Source organism: Prionailurus bengalensis, chromosome C1 (assembly GCF_016509475.1).
Source record: "Prionailurus bengalensis isolate Pbe53 chromosome C1, Fcat_Pben_1.1_paternal_pri, whole genome shotgun sequence".
Taxonomy (NCBI): Eukaryota; Metazoa; Chordata; class Mammalia; order Carnivora; family Felidae; genus Prionailurus; species Prionailurus bengalensis.
The window spans coordinates 171,723,540-171,744,708 of record NC_057345.1 but is presented as its reverse complement, the minus strand read 5'-3'; the positions used below and the strand labels follow the sequence as shown (position 1 = coordinate 171,744,708).

The window sequence follows — 21,169 nt, the reverse complement described above, 5'->3', positions numbered from 1 at the left end:
AAGAGCCAGCTTAATGAGGTTCTCACTGGCCAAGGGTGATAATTTGAACAAAAGACTAATGACACCAAGTGACTAACACAGTGAATTTAAAAAAAACCAAAAAAACAAAAAAAACGCTCTAAGTGCATAGTGATACTGCAGAGAAAAACATTTTTTTTTAACTCACTGGACACCAATTAGAGTTTCCAGTGCACCAACAGTTATTCTGAAAAATAACAAAGGAAAAGGATCAAATATTTATCCTGCCATTTTGGTATGAATATATTCCATGTAACAAAATAGCCCTAGTGGGTGGAGCAAAGTTTTTATATATAAAAGAATTCCAGGTAATAAATGCAACAGAAATAATAGATTTGGAAAGTCATTTTGCAAACCTTAATGAAATAACTTATTCAGGCAAATATCACTAATGTATGCTTTCAAAAACATAATGCAAGAACGTTATGAGGAATTTTCCAACAAGGTGCTGGGCTTCCACGCATGCGCCCAATGACCAATTTGAGCCTCAGTAAAAGTGGGACAACCAGATTAAATGTCTCTTGATTAAATATAAAGTGCACCATACTATCAAGTATTGTTGCTCAAAAAAGAAAAAAAAGAAATCAGAATCTAATTAATCTTCCCTAGATCCAACTTTTAGGATATGGGATAAATGACAGAACAAGTTAAACAAAAAAAGCAACTGACCACATTCAGTCTATGAGACACTGCAGGCAACTCTTACAATTCCTTCAAGAAGTCACGGTATAAAGAGAGCAGGAGCTTATTTAGATTTCAAGATACTTAAAAGACAAAATAATCAAATATATCATGTACACCTACTCTAGATAGTGATTTGTACTAACCAACCATAAATATATTTTGGAGATAACTGGGAAATTTTTTAATGGGCTATATATTAGATATTAAGAAACTTACTAATTCTGTTAGGTATGATACTGATACTGTAATTACAAGTGGGAATGTTCTTTTTTTGATATATCCTCAAGTACTTAGATTAAAATGACATCACATCTGAGATATGCTTTAAACAAAAGGGAGAGAGAAGAAACCACTATGGCAAAATATTTATGGTTATATGGTTATTAAAGCTAGATTACAGTATGTGGAGATTCATGATGTATTTTCTCTATTTCAGCAGACACTTCAAATTTTTTTAAATAGTTAATAAAATAACAAATCACTTTCAAAAAATGTTTAATATATAGAATTGACAAAGTTTATTATCACGAAACTTTAGTAGGTTTTTAAAAAGACTTTTGACTTTAGAATACTGAAAGATGACAATCCATGACAGGACATATATAAACAAGGATAATTAAAATATTAAATACTATCTAAATTAAAAAACCATAATTCAAATTGGTTGATTATAATCTTTGTGTATTGTTAGGAGTTGTATAGTTTACCCTTCATGAAATTCACCCCACCAACTCATGAAGACTACAAAACCTCACCACAAATTCAATTATACAATTTACAGTAATCAATGCTGAGTTTTTTGTGCTTAAAGCATGCACTAACACAGAAAGCACAAAATCCTATTTACAGGGATTTTTTGTTTTCTTTAAAACGTATCTCAATCATCTTTTAAAGTGCAAGCTACAAATATGCTGTATCCTTAAAGAAAAAAGGCTTCTAAGAAAGTGAGAGAGAGCGATTCAGCACTGCCAAGAGTGGTTATATAACTAACCAAAGGCAAGCTGGCAGTACTGGGCTAACTCTGTTTTAGTGTAGCAGCCTCCTCCGTGGTAGGTGATTCTTAGCTCTTACTATACTACCAGCCGAACATGTACTCCATTGCTTTGGATACAAGACTTTCATCTTTTTTTGGCGTCTGTCTGTCAGAAATAACCTATTAAAAAAGCACACACAATTGTTAGGTTATAGTTTCTTAAGTATCTTGTCAATTCTAGAGTTAATGGCTAATTTAAAAGAGCCAAACAGTTAAATGCATTTGTGGTACTGAATTGTATATTTAAAGAAGACAGGGATTTAGTTAGAACAACTTTATGCTTTAAAGCACAAAATCCTATTCCTTTGGCAAAACAAATTATATCTTCTCCTTATATCAGAAAACTGAACAAACAATACAAAAGCTACAAGAGATGAGGGTTTTAAAATCCTTAGGGGTGCCTGGCTAGCTCAGTCGGCAGAGCATCTGACTCTTGATCTCAGGGACATGAGTTCAAGCCCCACACCAGGCATGGAGCCTACTATAAAAGAGACAGGACTGGTTTAAAAGAAAACCTTAATGAAAAATCCAGTCCTAGTCTCCAAATTTCAGGGGAAATCAAAAGACTAAATTGTTACTCTCTTACTAAATTAAAAATGTTTTATTTGCTGTTTCAGGACCTGTGTCTGTGACTAGGCAAGTTCAGAACCTGATTAATTAAGTAGAAGACAGTAACATACTGAATGAGAGTCATAATACTTCTATCATTCTTCAATGAATATAATGAACTTTCCCTTTAAACTTTTTTGAAACGAGAAACAGTGAAATGGGAGCTGGTCAATGGTCTCTTTGATAACCACAGCTACTCCAACATGAGTGAGGTTCTTCATTTGTGAGACCATCAGATTTAGTCATCAGTTCAACAAGTTTTTTAATATTCCCTCACACCAGAGATGTTCATAAGAGAAACTTTAATGTATGCAAGTATAACTTAGAAAAAACTAAAACTCTCAAAATGTTTTAAATAATGGCAAAATTTTTTTAAAATTCAAGGTAAGTTTTCAATTGGCCAAAACTATAATTTTTAAAATAAGGAATTTAAGAATGCAAATTTATAGGGATTTCATCAAGGCAATCACATAAGAAATATTTAATGGCACACAAATCAATCCAATGGTTAAACATGCGATGCATTTCACTTTTTCAAGTTTATCTTTATCTAATTCTTAAAATACCTGATAGTCACTAGTAGAAGCTTTGTATGCTGTAGCAAGAGGTCTCATGGTAGAAATCCTAGGAGCACTTCCAGGCTGGGTTGGTGTGCCTACAGTTTTGATTGGTGGTGTAAAGGCTAGAGGTGGAGATGACAAAGCACACCTGTCATGGTTTTCCATAACACTCTGGAGAAAGAAAGGTAAAGAACTTCTCTGTTTATAAACATAATATGCTATTATCCACTATTACACCCTACTTAAAAAAAAAAAAATTTATTGAAAGAGGCACACTTTATTTGATCTAATTAAACTTTCAAACAATTTTAGGCTTGATAAAGCAATACATGCTTCTTAGCTAGTATTTGAGATCTAATGCTCAACCTGAAAGCTCACTTCAGTGATCTCAAACATCCTCAAGATGACTAGAGACTCACAAGAGTAAAATCTCCTTAAAAATACTATGAAAAACCCTCAAGGGAGAAAAAAGAAGATTCTTGGGGAAATCCTGGGGGAAGTAGGCCATGAAATTCCAGTGCTACTTAGTAGCCAGGAACCCCAGATTCTCCTCTGGCCTCTACAAACATCTGTTACAGCATAATATAATAATTACAGAACTCTAAAGTAACCACAGATTGTAAGAACAGGAGCCAGAGCTGCTTTGCGCATTAATGTGTATATATGAGCACAGTGCCTGGTAGACAGAAGTTCATGTATAATTACTTAAGAACAATTATGATGATTTTACAAGCCATGAAGTATAAAATGTTCTCAGTATTATTTATAGGCCTATAATAGTTTTTAAACATTTTAAAATAAAAATGACTAAAAAGTTTCATCCATTAAATAGTTAACCCTGTTACCATTCATGTGAAGTATTTCATTTTGAAAGAGCAGCATTCCTTTGAAGTATTTAAAGATTTTTATGTTGCTTTTGCACAGGAGAATGAGCTAGAAGTTAGGAGACCTAAAATCTAGATCTTACCTTTAACAACTCTAGATAAGTTACCCAAGTCCCATTGGCCTCTTTATCTATAAAATGAAGGAGTCAGGATGGATTACCTCTAAATTCTAAAGTCCCATGACTAAAAATTTGGCTTCCCATGAAAACAATACTATAACATCATCATATTTTACGAAGTAAGAAAAAGGGGCACAGTGAAGCAAAGTGACATAACTGCCAATGTCTATACTTAGACTTGTACTCTTCATACAGATGAATCCATTTTCCTTACATCAGCAATAACTTACTTTATCTATACATGGTTTTACACCAATCATGATGGACTCTCCAAAAATCCTCCCATCTTTGCTTAAGGCTTTCCGAGCCTGCAGTTTAGATTGATAACGAATATGCATCCAATTTCCTGTGTTAGACATCTGCAAAGAATGAAGTTGTCCCTTAAAACATAAAATATATAAAACCTAACCATGAATTTTATTAGAAAATACAAAGATAAGAAGATATATATATGCTTCTACTTTTTATTTGATGCCCCATAACAAACTGAATGCTAGGATTCAAAAAAAATCCTATTAAACAGTTTCAATAATTTCTACCTCTCAATTCTCCAATATAAAGAATATGTGGCAGGGGCGCCTGGGTGGCGCAGTCGGTTAAGCGTCCGACTTCAGCCAGGTCACGATCTCGCGGTCCGTGAGTTCGAGCCCCGCGTCGGGCTCTGGGCTGATGGCTCAGAGCCTGGAGCCTGTTTCCGATTCTGTGTCTCCCTCTCTCTCTGCCCTTCCCCCGTTCATGCTCTGTCTCTCTCTGTCCCCAAAATAAATAAACGTTGAAAAAAAAAATTAAAAAAAAAAAAAAAAAAAAAAAGAATATGTGGCAAAAATTCTCTGAAAGTAATTCTCAAAAGATAATTGTTTCTTATAAAAAGATCTTACTAACCCTTGCTATGAAATTGTTAAAAATTGTATTCATCAATATTATTTCTGTAGGAATTAAGTCAATCCCTGATAACAGAAAAAAGATTTGTCATTTATAACTTGTTATAGGTAAGACAAGGTAAGATACTTGTTTTTAAAAAGCTCTCTACAAGCTAAAAAAGCCCTATGAACTCTGTAAATAAGGAACTTCTCTTTTCTTTCATCTCCAATAAAACAAGTGGATACTAGAAGACAGTTATATAATATTTGGTGTAATTTTTGTTAAGAGACTATGAAGCATTTAAGGAAAGGGGGGAGAGCATGAAATTCTCGCTCTCTTCTCTCTTTATCCCTTTTATTAACTACTATGCAACCTCTAGCCTTCTAGACTCTAACAGACATATTCAATGAAAACTTAAAAAAAGAAAGAAAAACTTTTAAGTTTGGAAAAAAGCAGACAATATTCAGGAGCAAAGTCTCCCTCAATTCACAGCTTCTCTTTCTTCACACTAAATCTTGAACTGAAAAGAAGTAAGCCTTACCACATGTTTTAAGATATTCCCATACTGTGCAAATTGTAATAATATATAGGAAGCAGATGCTTGAGGAAACCTGAAAAAAGAGTTGTCCAAACAGTCAACTTCCATAATAAATACAAATGCAAATTACCCTACATATAAGTATTTCAAGGTAAGTTTCCCCCAATGGACTAGAATATTAATAGGAGATCCCTGATCATTCTGTTTTCCTCAGTATCAGCTAAATATATCATTGCCCATTACTCCAAAGCAAATATGTTAAAATTAGTTTTGACTCAGTCATTCTTCCCCATCCCCAGATTCCACATATGAAATCTCTAAAATTCCACTCTCACTGCCATTATCACACTCTTAGAAAAGAATTATCATGTCACAGCTATGTATATAATTTATTCTACGAGGGCATATATGCGTGTGTCTATGTGTGTGTGTGAAATACTTAGGTATACTACAGCTATTAAAAGGAAAAGAATTTTAAATTATATGGTCATATTATTTACACACTGAGTACCAAACTGAAAATTCAGAAGTTTAGTTCTAAATCAAAAATGAAAATCAATACCAGCATCATTAGTATAGAAACATTTAAAAGGGTGGTTACCAAGATTTTAATAGCCATATATCTCTGAAAATTTTTAAGTGATTTTTCTTTTCTTCTTTATAAAGTTCCTTATGGTTTAAAAATATTTTATGAGGTATTATTACTTTTATAGTCCAAACAATGAAGCTATTTTAAGTTGAAAATCTGGAGTTTCCTTAACCAGTAGCTTTAGTTATAGAGAGCTTCCATTCAGGACTGAAATTTTATTTTATGTTATGTATGTTTGGATATAAAATTTCTAACCTCAAAGAAAAGCAACAAATGAGGCAAAGTGCCTACAAAGAAGAGCTGAAGAAAATAAAAATGAAAGAGAAATAATGGTTCCAAGAGAGGGGAGGTAGTTGAAAAATAAAACGTAATTCTAAGACTCTACGACCACTTTGAGTGGAAACATTTCAATACACTATAAAAGAACCACCCCAAAACAACGAATGATATATAATGATGACCTTGAGTCAGTAGGAAAAAGTTAAATTATCAAAGAACATATATATTTTAGATGTACTATCCTATAAACAGTCAAAATAAAATATTTTATCTCTTAGAAGAAAACATTTCAGTTCTCGCAATCAAACTCATACAGAGGGTTACTAAAACATAAAACCAACAGAAAGTTAATAGGTGGAAAAGTGTGTATCTTAAAAATGAAGAAAAAGACTAGCAGAAGATATTCAAGTAATTTATCCAATTACTACGGAATCTTAAAAGTGACACATTACTGAGCCTGACAGACTTGGGATGGGACACCCAAATTCAAAAACATAGCCATGTTGTGAGAGAGTATGAAAATTTAAACACACACAAAAAAAGAAAAAAGTCAAGAAGCCATCCAATTGCTATGAGCTATGCATGGGCTTTCTGGGAATAAAGGAAAGCAATGATCTTGCTTTTTTACCTAAACAGAATCAATAACACATAGACTCTCTCTGGAAGGTTACACAAAAAACAGGTGGCAATTACTGCCTTAAAGGGGAGAAAAACTGTAGTTGGGGACACAAATGGGAAGGAAAACTTTTCATTGTATATTCTTATACATTTACTTTTGAATTTTTAAATTTTAAATAAACTGAATATAGTCTATTCAAATGCACTAACATTTACTGTGCATTGTTCTTTCTTCAAGAAGCTCAAGTGTTATTGTTATATTTTTTACCCCAAAACTAAATATAGTAAGGTCCAATATCAGTAGGACCTATCACACTTTCAGAAGCAAACCTTATGTAGCATGGCATGAACAGTAACAACTTAAAAATCAAAAGACCTAAGGTTTTTTGCTGACACTTTACTAATAACTATATGTAAATCCCTGAATAAATCACTTAGTCTAACACCTCAGTTTTCTCATATGGAAATGATGCAATATGATCTCCAAAATGCTTTAAAGTACTTTTTTGGATCTAAAAATCTATTCAAAATGTATCCAGGAATATCATGTATAATGTCTACTAATATCCAATATCCTATGACTATAAAGTACCAACCTTGTGACATATATGCATACACACACACACACACACACACACACACACACATCTATACACAAATGAAATTCAATTTGTTAGTTCCAAACTGGTTAAGTCCAATTGAGGGAGAATAACCACTAGAAAGAAGGGAGCTTCGTAAGTCTAAAGAAGGATTTCTGGGGGCGCCTGGGTGGCGCAGTCGGTTAAGCGTCCGACTTCAGCCAGGTCACGATCTCGCGGTCCGTGAGTTCGAGCCCCGCGTCAGGCTCTGGGCTGATGGCTCAGAGCCTGGAGCCTGCTTCCAATTCTGTGTCTCCCTCTCTCTCTGCCCCTCCCCCGTTCATGCTCTGTCTCTCTCTGTCCCAAAAATAAATAAACGTTGAAAAAAAAAATTTTTTAAAAAAAGAAGGATTTCTGTTCCGTTATCCAGCAAATACACTAAAGAAAATACATCTGAGAAGCAGATAATTTTTTTTAAAGTATCAACAAATACTGAACACTAATCAATAATAGCATGCTGAAGTGTCAGCATGATTTGTACTCATGTGTGCAACTTATTCTGAAATGTACCAACAAAGAAAGATGAATTAATGGAACATAAAACAAATGAAGTAAAATATTAACAACTGTAGAAGGTAGGTGGTGGGTACATGCGTGTTTGCTGTGCAATATTTTTGGGGGGAGGGGGACATTTGATAATATTTATTATGAAATGTTAAGGAGTGTTTGGTGTTTACTTTTTTTGGAAAGGTAAATGATTCAGAAACCTTACCCGAACACAGTTACCCAAGTGTCATCGAGGTGATCTTCAGAAGTCAGAGAATCTCCTTGAGTATAAAAAGGATCCAACTGTGCAGGAGATAATGTTGTCTTTCGTGGCTGACCAATGTTTGCTGGACTAAACATACTTTGCCCTATATTAGTATATTTAGTAAGTTAGTTACCAATATAAACATCTTGGTTTATTTTAAATCAAAGCTCTTGGTTGTAAATGAAAAGATATATTAAAAGTTGGCAATTGCATAAATAGTTCAAGATACGCAACTTGTAATCAAATGATCATTTTATACTACTGTACAATTTCAGGTCATTAATAATTGAGCATAATTTATGATTTTGTGAAAGTTTTATTTTTTATAAATTTGCTAATGTTTTAATTTCCAGTTAAGCTTATACCAAAAGGGTCTCCAATCAACCTCAAGGACTACTACTGGATTCATCTTCCAAATCTACCACTTTCATCACAGCACGTCTGCCTTAGAATTATGCAATAACTCATTACCTACAGAATAATCCAAGAAGCTCCACAATATAGTTCCAACCTATATTTTTCAATATGTCCCTAAACAGTATCTACCCTAGATCCTGAGATGCAAATGCAGTTTTCTTTTACTCAGGTAATTTCTAACTTAAATGTCTAATTCTGTTCTTTCTTTGCTTATCCTTCAATAACAGCTACCAACTAATGAGTACTTCTACGTGTCCAAAATGCCAAACTAACTGCTTTACATGTTCATTTTATTTCAGAGGCACTGTCCTATTGAAACCACACATTTCTGAGAAGTGGAAACCATTCTTTCCTCTTTGCAGTAATGATAATGATTCACTCAAAAAAAAATATTTTTTCAGTGCCTAAATACACACCTAGCATCATTATAGGTATTGAAGACACAGTAATGAAAAGTAAGACCAAAATAAAAAAATAAAATAAAAAAATAAACAAAACCCCATCTATCTCTAGTGGAGCTTAAATTCTAGTAGAAAAGAGACAAATAAGTAATACCTAGTATATTAGAAAACAGAAACTCCTTGAGGCAGCTAGGCAGTTCAGTTGGTTGAGCGTCTAACTCTTGATTTTAGCTCAGGGTAGGATCCCAGAGTTGTGGGATCGAGCCCTGGGTCAGGCTCTGCTTGGGATTCATTCTCTCCCTTTCCTGCACTCACACTCTCTCTCAAATAAGGAAGGAAGGAAGGAAGGAAGGAAGGAAGGAAGGAAGGAAGGAAGGAAGGAAGGAAGGAAGGAAAATCCTACAGAAAAATAGATAAAGCAGTGTGTACCTATATACATACACGGAAGCATTAAATGAAACAAAGATTTTGCTGAGGTGACATTAAAATAAAAACCCAAAGAAGAGGGAGGGCAAAACATGCCAGTATCTTAAGAAATAAACGTTAAATGGAGAAAAAATCCCATACAAAGGACCTAAGAAAGGATATGATTGGTGTTTGATGAACAAGACAGTGAAGAGGGGATGTGAGGTCAAAACAAGTATATGAGCACAGCGAGAGGTAACAAAAAAATCAGATCCCCCGCAAAAAAACAACTTTGTAAGCCACAGTAAAGGCTTTGGCTTTTACCTCAAACGAGTTGGCAAGCCGATGGAAAATTGTGAACAAAAGTGCCATAACAGGACTAAAATTTTGAAATAATAATGAACAGCAACATTTCATTTATTTCATGGTACTTATACCATTTTACAGGTCTAAGTTTATTTAATTCTAACCATCTTACAAGGTAGGTTCTATTAGTAACTCCACTTAACGAATTAGGAAATGGGATGTTAAATAACGTCAAGAAGTGCAGCCAAAATTCCAATCTATGCAATCCAAATTCAAAGGACAAGCTCTTAGGAAGTAATCTAGTTAACATTTGTATTTACTACACCAGCAATTCTACAAGTATGGACTGGAGACTCTGAATAACTTACAACCTCTCTTGATGGGATCAGCCAAGTCAAAGATATTTTCATAGTGATTTAAGGTTTCATTTGCCTTTATACTCTTAATTCTCTCATGAGTACAATGGACCTTTCCAAAGGATGCTTGATGCAATTCAATCAAGCATTCAATCAAGCACCAAGATTGAATACAGAAGCAGATATAAGGGGGTGTCTAGGAGGTTAAGCATCCAAGTCTTGGTTTCGGTTCAGGTCATGATCTTATGGTTTGTGGGTTCGAGCCCTGCATCTGGCTCCTATGCTGACAGCGCAAGCATACTGGGATTCTTTTTCTGCCCCTCCCATCCTTGCGCGTGCTCTCTCTCTCAAAATAAATAAATGTTTAAAGAAAAAAAATGCAGATATAAGAATTTAACTCTATTTTAAACCAGACATTAAAATTTGAAAAACACAAAGCAATGTCATTCTCATCATAATCTTTTCTTGTAGAAAAGTTATTTTTAAAGTTCCTTATGTTTACATGAAACAAATTACATTAAAATGAATTAATACATACTGTAAAATATTTTTTTAATTTCTAATGCAGTAACTATCAATAGGTATAACCCCAAACCTCTCTGGCCTTTAATTTCTAAGAATGTATTAAGGATCCTACAACCAAGAAGCCTGAGGACAACTGTTTTACAGGGCCTTGTACATCATTCACAACCCATGTTTACTGATTTTCTGGAGGTTCTCTGCTCAATATATTCTAACTGTGTATCTGCTGCTTAGTCATGTCATTTGTCCTGAATTCCCAGTTGAGTTGAAAATCAACCTAACATTCCAAAGCGTCTGTAGTCAAATGGAGTTCTCAAAGTATATTCTTAAAAAAATAAGAGGGGGGTGGGGAGAGCTAGTGTGTTAAGTTTTATAAAAGGCTATATATTATCCTGATGGGAGATTTATAATGCACATAAAAAAAACTTGTGAAGATTAGTCAATAAAGAAATATTTAAAACTTTATTCAACCCAAAATTTCCTATACTATAATGACTACATTTTACCTTCATAAAACACATACTTTGGTAAATGCTGATCTTGGGTTGAGTACGTTGTATATACCTTAAAAATGCTTGATTAATGCGCATAGGAATTGCTATTAGGAAATGAGCAATAAAGCTAGTATTCAAATCCAAAGCTGAGATGCAAAAAGGGTAACTGAGTTTTCCTACTGATGAATACAGAATGATTTTCTTAGAACCACACAAAAAGAAGTTCTCTTAACAAAGAAACACATTCAACGACCAGTCACAGTGACAGGCTGTTAATCCATAACAAAGAAGGACTGGAGAATCAAGTTACTTTCCAGATACAACACTTAAACGGTCGGAGTAAATTTTAAAAAGGAAAAACCTAAACAGCCCCCCTGCAATCTATTTTGGAACATTCTTATTTTATTTTAGATCCTCATGTTCCAACTGCTAGTGAATTACAAAAAATAATGAAAATATCTTTAATGTATAGGGGGAGAAGGAAGTACAACACCTTGCTTTGAGGAAGGTAACACGTAATTGTGTCAGAAGCCCAGAAAGGATTGGACTGGATGGCAGAAGGCTAGTGTTGCTACCCCTGAACCAATCATTCACCTTGCTATAGAGCATCATGGGAAGATGAGTGGGAATAGAGTAAAAGGGTTTGTAGTTAGTTCACACTATAGTTCTATAACTTAATGTCACAATTAAAGAGAGTTACTGAGCCTTACTTCCCAAATATTACAACAAAAAATAAAAAAACAGTAACAATATTAATGATAATTGCTAACAAGGATTGAGCATTTATACTATGTTCAAGGTGGGATTACAGGTTATTTGCATGTATTCATATTTAATCCTAAAGGCAATTCTATGAGATAGAACCTAGCTTCTGCTTTTTACATATGAAGAACACAAAACACAAATGCGTATCTAACATCTATCCAACATAGAGAAGATTAACTGAAAGAGTATGTTTAATAGGTTCAATAAATGTTAGTTTCCATTTTACCAGGGCAGCATTATTCTGACACAAATGCCAGATTAAAATCAGATGATCATCAACAGATGCAGAAAAAGCTTTTGACAAAAACAAAACATTCTCTCATGATAAAAATGTTCAACAAACTGGATATAGGAGGATCATACTTCAACATAATAAAGGCTATATACGATAAGCCCACATCTGACATCATATTCAGTGATGAAAAGGCTGAAAGTTTTTCCTTTACAATCAGGAACAAGGGTACCCACTTACCACTCCTTTTGACATAGTATTGGAAGTCCTTATCAAAGCAATCAAGTAAGAAAAATATAAAAAATAACAGGCATCCAAATCGGAAAGAAAGATGCAAAATTGTTTTTGCACATAAAATAATCTTATACATAGAAAATCTTAAAGACTCCACTAAAAAACCTTTAGAACTAATTAATGAATTCAGTGAAGTTGCAGAATACAAAACCAACACACGGATCAGTTGCATTTCTACACGTTGACAACAATTTAATAACTAAAAAACAAATAAAATAATCCCCTTTAAAATACCATCAAGAAGGGGCGCCTGGGTGGCTCAGTCAGTTGAGCCTCCGACTTCAGCTCAGGTCATGGTCTTGCAGTTCGTGAGTTCGAGCCCCGTGTCTGGCTCTGTGCTAACAAACAGCTCACAGCCTGGAGCCTGCTTGGGATCCTGTGTGTCTCTCTCTCTCTCCCCCTCCCCTGCTCATGCTCTGTCCCTCAAAAATAAATAAATGTTAAAATACCATCAATAATAAAATACATAGGAATAAATTTAACCAAGGAGATGAAAGATTTATATACTGAAAACCACAAGACTGATCAAAGAAACTGAAAAAACAAATGGAAAGATATACCACATTCACAGATAGGAAGAATTAATATTGTTAAAGTCCATACTTACCCAAAGCATCTACAAAATCATTAGCAAGATGAAAAGGCAGCATATGGAATGGAAGAAAGTATATGCAAACCACATATATGATAGGGGTTACTCTTTAAAATATATAAGAAACTCATACAACTCTGCAGCAAAAAAAGTCAGCAGAGGAACTGAATAGACATTTTTCCAAAGACAACATACATAGAGCCAACAGGTACCAAAATGATGCTCAAAACCACTAATCATCAGGAAAATGCAAATCAAAGCCCCAATGAGATATCCCCTCACACCTTTTAGAAAGGCTATCATCAGAAAGACATGAGCTAAGTGTTGGCAAGGATTCGAAGTAAAGGAAATCCTTGTACACTGCTGGTGGGAATATAAATTGGTACAGCCACTATGGAAAACTCTATGGAGATTCTTCAAAAATTACAAATAGCACTACCACATGATCCAACAATCCCATTCTTGGATATAGATCCAAAGAAAATGGAAACAGGATCTCAAAATGGTATCTACACTTCCATGTTCCTTGCAGCATTATTCACATTAGCCAAGATATGAAAATAATCGAAGTGTCCCTCAGTGGATGAATGGATAAAGAAGAGATGGTACATATACACAATGGATGTTTTTCAGCCATGAGAAGGAAGGAAATCCTGCCATTTGGATGGCATCCTGCCATTAACATGACGTGCATGATAAGTGAAAGAAGTCAGCAAAGAAAAGACAAATACTAAATACTGTATGATCTCAGTTATATGTGAAATGTAAAAAAGCCCAACTCAGAGAAACAGAGAGTAGAGTAGTGGTTACTATGGCCTAGGAGCTGAAGGATATGGAGAGATATTGGTCAAAGGGTACAAACTTCCAGTCATAAGGTGAATAAGTACTGGGGATCTAAACAACACCATGGTGATATTTGTTAATAGTATCGTTTTATATACTTGAAAGTTAACACAATGGTCATTCTACAACATACACTTGTTGAATAAACATACTGTATACCTTAAACATATACATGTTTTATGTCAACTGTATCTTAAACCTGTAATAAATGTTAGTTTCCCTTAGTTATTATACCCACAAGACTTACCTGTTACTCCAATAATAAAATGGAATAGTTTTAGACAAAAACTCACAAAAGTTAACTATTTTAACAATACTAAACTTCAATATAAATGATGTACTTGGTACATACATTGGTACTTCTTTTACATTGAAGGCACAAATATATAAAGTCTGAAAGATTTCCAGGAATGATGTCCATCTCTTGCCTCCAAAAAGTAGTAAACCAAAACTATACCCTCAACAGTATCAAAAGTTAAAGCTAATCAATCAAGTAAAAACTATAATGCAACAATGTGATTCTAATTAAAGAGAAAAAATACGATCACCTAAAGATTTGAAAATTCTTAACTCTTGTAACTATGTCATACAACTTGCATCCATGTCCTTTAATTGGACTCAAATGTAGAAACCCACAATTAATCTAATTTAACCTAGTAATGCAGCCTTTCTTTCAGAAAAAAGTTTCAGATCACCTCAGCTCTATAAACGATTATTGAAGAATCTATTTAATTCAGAACAGAACATTCTTAGACATTACTAGGAAACAAGGAAAGATGCTCAAGATTGCTTACGTTCAGCCATCAAGTAACCAGGTTAACAAAAAATAGCTCAGTAGCCAGAAAGCTTGAAAAATGAATATTCAAATATTTTTATAAAAGCAATCAAGCAAATGATGATATGCAATCATTATTAACTCTAGAGAACACAAAAGGTATACAAGAAGGAAATGGAATCTCAGTGCATTACATGGCTGAGTCTTATAGATTTAAATTTTAAAACCAAGTTCATGCTTAATAAAAGAGATAATACAATTTATTGAAAAAAATCAAACTGCGGGGTGCCTGGGTGGCTCAGTTGTTTAAGCATCCATCTGACTTTGGCTCAGGTCATGATCTCACAGTTCATGAGTTCTAGCCCTGCGTCGGGCTCTGTGCTGACAGCTCAGACCTTGGAGCCTGCTTCAGATTCTGTGTCTCCCTCTGTCTCTGTCCCTTCCCTGTTGGTACTCGGTCTATCAACAATAAATAAACATTTAAAAAAAAGAATCAAACTACATACATGCTATAATACATTTATCTACCAATTAATCTTTTTCCTCATCATCACAGATGCATTTAATAAGTACAACACATTTTTTAAATGAGGATTTGGGGTGCCTGGGTGGCTCAATTGGTTAAGCATCCAACTCTTGATTTCAGTCCAGGTCATGACCTCCCAGTTTGTGGGGGTTTGAGCCCTGCATCTAACTGTCAGTGTGGAGCCTGCCTGAGATTAATTATCTCTCTCTCTGCCCCTCCCTGATGGCGCAAACGTGCAAACACATGCTCTCTCACAATAAGTAAACTTTAAAAAAAATGAGGATGATTTAAAATGTAACTCGCTACTTTGACAAGTGTCTGCTTATCAACTAACTTATCAACTATCCCTTTAGGAAATAAGCAAAAGCACACAAAAGATATTTTTAAATGAATTTAGTTCTTACCACAAAGACATGCCTTTAACATACAAAAGATGGTAAAGAGCATTTTACTATAAAATCTAAAGCCAATTCCAATTTTTTATGTTGTGTATTACCATTAAGAAGGTTCAATTTAGTTATGCTACATCATGTAATAACCTTCAAGCAAGAAATTAAATGAAGGCTCAAAATGAGACAACCATTATGACCTTTAAAAATAAAACAAATCAAAATTAAGTCTCAAACGAATAAGCAATCTAATTTTTGCCCTGTCAACTACTCTGAAAAACATAATTACTTATACATAATCTAAAACTATTTACATAACTTTAGCATAATTGCCCCCCACCTTGTTAATGTTTAATTGCTCCACTGATTTTACTTCCTTTCAATCAGACTTCTTGTACCCACATGCTAAGCTTTATAAGATGAAAATAAAGTACACCTATCAAACCACATCAAATTGGACGGTAATGTGTCTCCCTTGGTAAATTACTATTCAAACACTCTTCATAAGATCAAATTAAAGTAGAGGGCAAAAGACCTTATTACCCTTTATGAAATGTCTTCAATTAAAGAATAGATTTAATTATTTCAAAATAGGCCACTAACATAAATGGAGATAAAAAGAGTGATAAATTTTAAACAGATATACGGCCCAAGAAACTTGGGAAAAAAGTGGTTCCTGACAGTGCTGTTCCTTCTTACCATGAAACCAAGTAGCTCTATGTGCAATAAAGAATCTGGCCTCGGGCGCCTGGGTGACTCAGCCGGTTAGGCGTCCGACTTCCGCTCAGGTCACAATCTCACTGTCCGTGAGTTCGAACCCCACGTCGGGCTCTGGGCTGACTGCTCAGAGCCTGGAGCCTGTTTCAGATTCTGTGTCTCCCTCTCTCTCTGACCCTCCCCCGTTCATGCTCTGTCTCTCTCTGTCTCAAAAATAAATAAACGTTAAAAAAAAAGAATTTGGCCTCAGCCCAAAGAGAGGTCTGACCTTTGTCAGGTTCCTGGGAGGGAACCTCTAAACCCTAGGAACTTCCCCAGAGACAGACTTTCCCCTGTTATTCATGGCAGGCCCCTCAAGTGCACCTGATAAGTTTATGCTAACAAGGTGATTCAGGATGGGGGGCAGGTCACACCATAAAAACCATGTGATTCTGGTTGGAGCTTTGAGCCACATGCTATCATCCCACCTTGGGGCAGAGGGGCCTGAAATTTGATTTGAGCCACTTGATCAATGACTCAATCAGTCATGTTTACTTAATGAAACTCTAATAAAAACTCTGGACATGAAGGCTTCAGTGAACTTCCCTAGCTGCCAGTATAAGCACCATATACCAATTCTGGAGGGTGTTGGAAATGAAATGCTTCACTTTCAGAAATACCAAATAAAGGCTGTGCTGTCTGGTTAACAATAGGTTTACAACCAATTGGAAATATGTACAACCCCCCCTTCCCCCCCCCTGCCCCCATCTCCATTTTGCGGGCTTTGCAATGAGCATGCGCCAAAGAACTGAAGTCTCTGCATCACCTCAAGGAATGTACTTTTTGCCTTACATGGGCATAAGTGATTTCTGGGTAAGGCTGTAACCTCTGTAACTCAGCTAATGAGGAATCAGGGGAGGGACTTGCACACGAGAAGATACATCGTCTGTTGTAACTGTAGGGAGCATGCCTATCAGACACCCACTCTTGCAAGAATCTTGATTAAAGCCTCACTTCACTGTGCTCCAAGTCTCCACGTCCTTCCTTTGGGTTAGCGGGCTTATTTCTCATAGAGGGTAACATGCCATGGGAGCTTCATATTTGGAACTCTCCCAAACTTTGCCCTATACATCTTTTTTTCGCTCTAATTTATACTGTTTTGCTCTAATAAAACTGTAACTTTAAACATAGCACTTTCAGTGGGTTCTGAGTCTTTCCTGTAAATTATCAAATCTTAGAGTAGGGCTGGAAATCCCTGCATTTGTAGCCAGTTGGTCTGAAGTGAGGGTAGGCTTGGGGACCTCCAAATTTGTAACTGGCATCAGAAGTGAGGGCAATCTTGTAGGGAATGTGTCCTCAGACTTTTCAATTTAACAAACTCATTGTACCCAAGAACATAATGAACAATGTGTATAACAACACCCAATCAAACATGGTGAACTGAACACTTGTATTCACCTCTAATCCCTGTCAGACACCCAATGACAATCATTCTAGAAAGCCTCAGGTTTTGAGAACACAGGAACTATGGAAGGTATGAAAGAGGCTGCTGGCTGAAATCAAAGAAAACTAGTTGAAAGTGTATACAATAAGAAATGAGAGGATAGGTCCTACCTCATCTTAAGTAGCCAGATGACTATCATTCAGCCACTCAACCTGATGACACCAAGGACTTAATATCTGAGGAAAAGGAATCTAAATGGCTCAGGACCCAGTGAGTCTAATCACAGCAGAGAACAACTGTATGGAAACCGATTAAGTGAAAGTCTGCATATTGAAAAGGAGACTTCTCCCCTTTCTAAATTCAGACCACCTACACAGACATTAAGGCTCAATATAAAGAATTCTTCTTTGAGAAAATTTAAAAGAAAAAAAGACCTACATATGCTGAAATCAGAGATTTCCCCAACAAAAATTTAACTGACGGTCCATTCCTCTTACAGGAAAGTCCAGTAAGAGACAAAAAAGCCACCAATTTCCACTTTCCAGACAATGATGATCCATACACATGCACAGATTCCAAGGAGCTTTTTAGTGTCTCATTCAATTAAATATGCCTCTACCAAGAAAGCTTAAAAAACAAGACAATATGAGCAAGAATAAAAAAGACCAACATTATTCTCACTGGAATGACATTTTACCCATGAAACAAGAAAAGGAAACTATGTTTTTAAAGACATTCAGAGATCTACAACAACAAAAATGTTTTTGGTAATTAAAAATGACAAAATAAATTATTACAAGAGTTGGAAGCTGAGACTGAAGACATGTCTCAGAAAGTAGAATGCATATATAAAGACAATGTAAGGGAGAAAAAGTATCTCTGCAGTGCTTACAAACCAAAGGAATTCCAGAAGTAGGAAACAAAGAAGAAGAGCAATTATTGAACAAATACAGGAAAATTTCCCCAAACTGTAGGTAAGTATCTTGACTTAAAGGATCAATTAATTCCCCAGAGAAACAAATGAAAAAGCCCCACGTGACAGCACAGTTGTGCAATTGAGAATACTAACCACAGATCTTAATTTTTTGAAACCAGGCCATATACAAAGACTAAGAAATCATTACCACACATGACTTCCACAAAACACTAGAGGCTTAAAGAGAATGGAATGATGACTCCAAAGTTCTGACCTAAAATACAATACCCAGCCAAACTAGCAATCTGGTGTGAAGACAGGAGAGGGAGGGGAAAAAAAAGCATTTCAGTCAACATGAGGTCTAAAATTTCATTTCCCTCACAAGCTTAGAAAGCTACTCAAATATGTTCCCTACAAAAATGAGCAAATAGCTCAGAAACTTGCCAAGGCAAGTCCTAGGAAGATAGCTATGTACCATGCTCAAACAGGAAACAGCCCAAACAGAGGCTAAAAGAGAGTTCTCAGTTTAAAGTGAAACAAAAAACTATTTGAAACTATCTTTGAGCATTTTTAAAATGCTCAGATATGTATCTTAGCAATGACATTTGCCTAAAATCAAAGGAGTAGATGGCACAGAGAAAATTAGACAAATGGGAAAAAATACAATTATTAACTTAGAAAAATTTTAGAGAAAAGATAAATTATACTACTTGGTTAAGCATAAAAAAGTGTTTATATAGTCATAACAAACATTGACAAAGGAATAAAGTCTGATATAATTATATTCAGATAATGTGGAGGTAAGATAAACTCCAATTACCTTAAGATAATATACCAACATTGAAAACTGACAATCGATTAGCCACATAATCATATATGGTGGACTCCAACAATATATGGACCTCCAACATGACTATATCCTAATACCTAGAACCTGTGAATATTTTACTTATATGGCAAAAGGGACTCTGCAGATGTGCTTAACAATCTTGAAATGGGAAGATTATCCCAAGATTATTCAGGTGGGCTCCCAATATATCCACTAGTGCCCTTAAAAAAGGGAGAGGGAGGAAGATTTTTTAACTCCATAGAGATGATGTGATGATGAAAACAGAGATTGGAGAGATACACTTTGAAGATGAAAGGGGCCACAAACCAAAGAATACAGGTAACTGCTAGATGCTGAGAGAAAAAAAGAAAATGAATTCTCCTTAGAACCTCCAGAAGAAACTAGTCCTACCAATGCTTTGACTTTAGCCCAAGGAAACTGATTCTGGACCTCTGACTTCTACAAAACTGCAACAGAATAAATCTGAATTATTTTAGGCCACTAAATTTGTGGTAATTTGAAACTAACATAGCATCTCATTTAGATAAATGAAAGTAAATTCCAAAAGGAATAGCTCTAAGGTCTGGACTGGTTCTGAAGGAATAAGGCTAAAGAATGCTGCATTTCATTGTACATAGTTAAATACTGTTTGATTTTTTTTTTTTTAGTACTGTTTGATTTTTAAAAACTATCTGCTTTTATTATTTTGACTAAAATAGAAAATATTATCCCCACCAAAGCTAGACTCTATTCAATGGTACTATGGTTAGTCTGGCATGAGATTAAATAAATTTTGGTGACTAATTTTAAAAAATCAGTATGTTAGGCAGAAAATGGTCTCCCAAAGATGTCCAAATCCTAATATCCAGAAGCTGTGAGCATGTTACACTACATGGTAAAAAGAAATACAGGATGTACATGGAATTAAGACTGCTAATCACCTGATCTTAAATGAGAATATTATCCTGGATTAACCTAGTAGGTCCAACATAATCACAAGATTCCTTAAATGGAGAAAGAAAGAGTGGTAGAAGAAAGGCCCAACTGATTAGTGCAGATTTCGAAGATGGTAGGGAACCATGAGCCAAGAAATATGAACAGCTTCTAAAAGCTAAAAAGGAGACGACAAAAAAAAAAAAAAAAAAGATTAACCCCTAGAACCTCCAGAAAAGTACACAGATCTATTGATGCCTTGATTTCAGCCCATTGACAATATTAGACTTCTGACCTCCAGAATTTTAATGTAATAAATGAGTTTTTTATTTTAAATTTATTTTTTTTAACGTTTATTTATTTTTGAGACAGAGACAGAGCATGAATGGGGGAGGGGCAGAGAGAGAGGGAGACACAGAATCCGAAGCAGGCTCCAGGCTCTGAGCCGTCAGCACAGAGCCTGACGCGGGGCTCGAACTCACAGACCGTGAGATCGTGACCTGAGCTGAAGTCGGATGCGCAACCGACTGAGCCACCCAGGCGCCCGTATTTTAAATTTTTTTTAATGTTTATTTATCTTTGAGAGTGAGACAGAGAGTGAGCGGGGGAGGGGCAGAGAGAGAGGGAGAGAGAGAATCTGAAGCAGACTCCTGGCTCCAAGCTGTCAGCACAGGGCCCGATGTGGGGCTTGAACCCATGAACCGTGAGATCATGACCTGAGCCAAAGTCAGACACTTAACCAACTGAGCCACCCAGGCACCCCAAATTTGAGTTGTTTTAAGCCATAAATCTCCGATAATTTGTTTCAGCAGCATCCGAAACTAATGCAATCTGGAGTAAGGTTAGTGTTTAC

The 21,169-nt window shown here is 35.3% G+C and overlaps 1 protein-coding gene across 2 annotated transcripts in view; it reads right to left on the bottom strand.

Moving 5' to 3' along the window:
• Nucleotides 1-1,196: 1,196 nt before the first annotated feature.
• Nucleotides 1,197-21,169, bottom strand: part of NUP35 (nucleoporin 35) — a 36,515-nt gene continuing 16,542 nt past the window's right edge. For both annotated transcript variants that reach the window (XM_043577235.1, XM_043577236.1), the window contains exons 5-9: nt 8,143-8,284; nt 5,310-5,379; nt 4,138-4,266; nt 2,911-3,075; nt 1,197-1,855 (exon numbers count right to left, since the gene is read on the bottom strand). In XM_043577235.1, the coding sequence (XP_043433170.1) occupies nt 1,778-1,855; nt 2,911-3,075; nt 4,138-4,266; nt 5,310-5,379; nt 8,143-8,284 (584 nt within the window). In that variant the 3' untranslated portion in view covers nt 1,197-1,777. The remainder of the gene's footprint in view (nt 1,856-2,910; nt 3,076-4,137; nt 4,267-5,309; nt 5,380-8,142; nt 8,285-21,169) is intronic.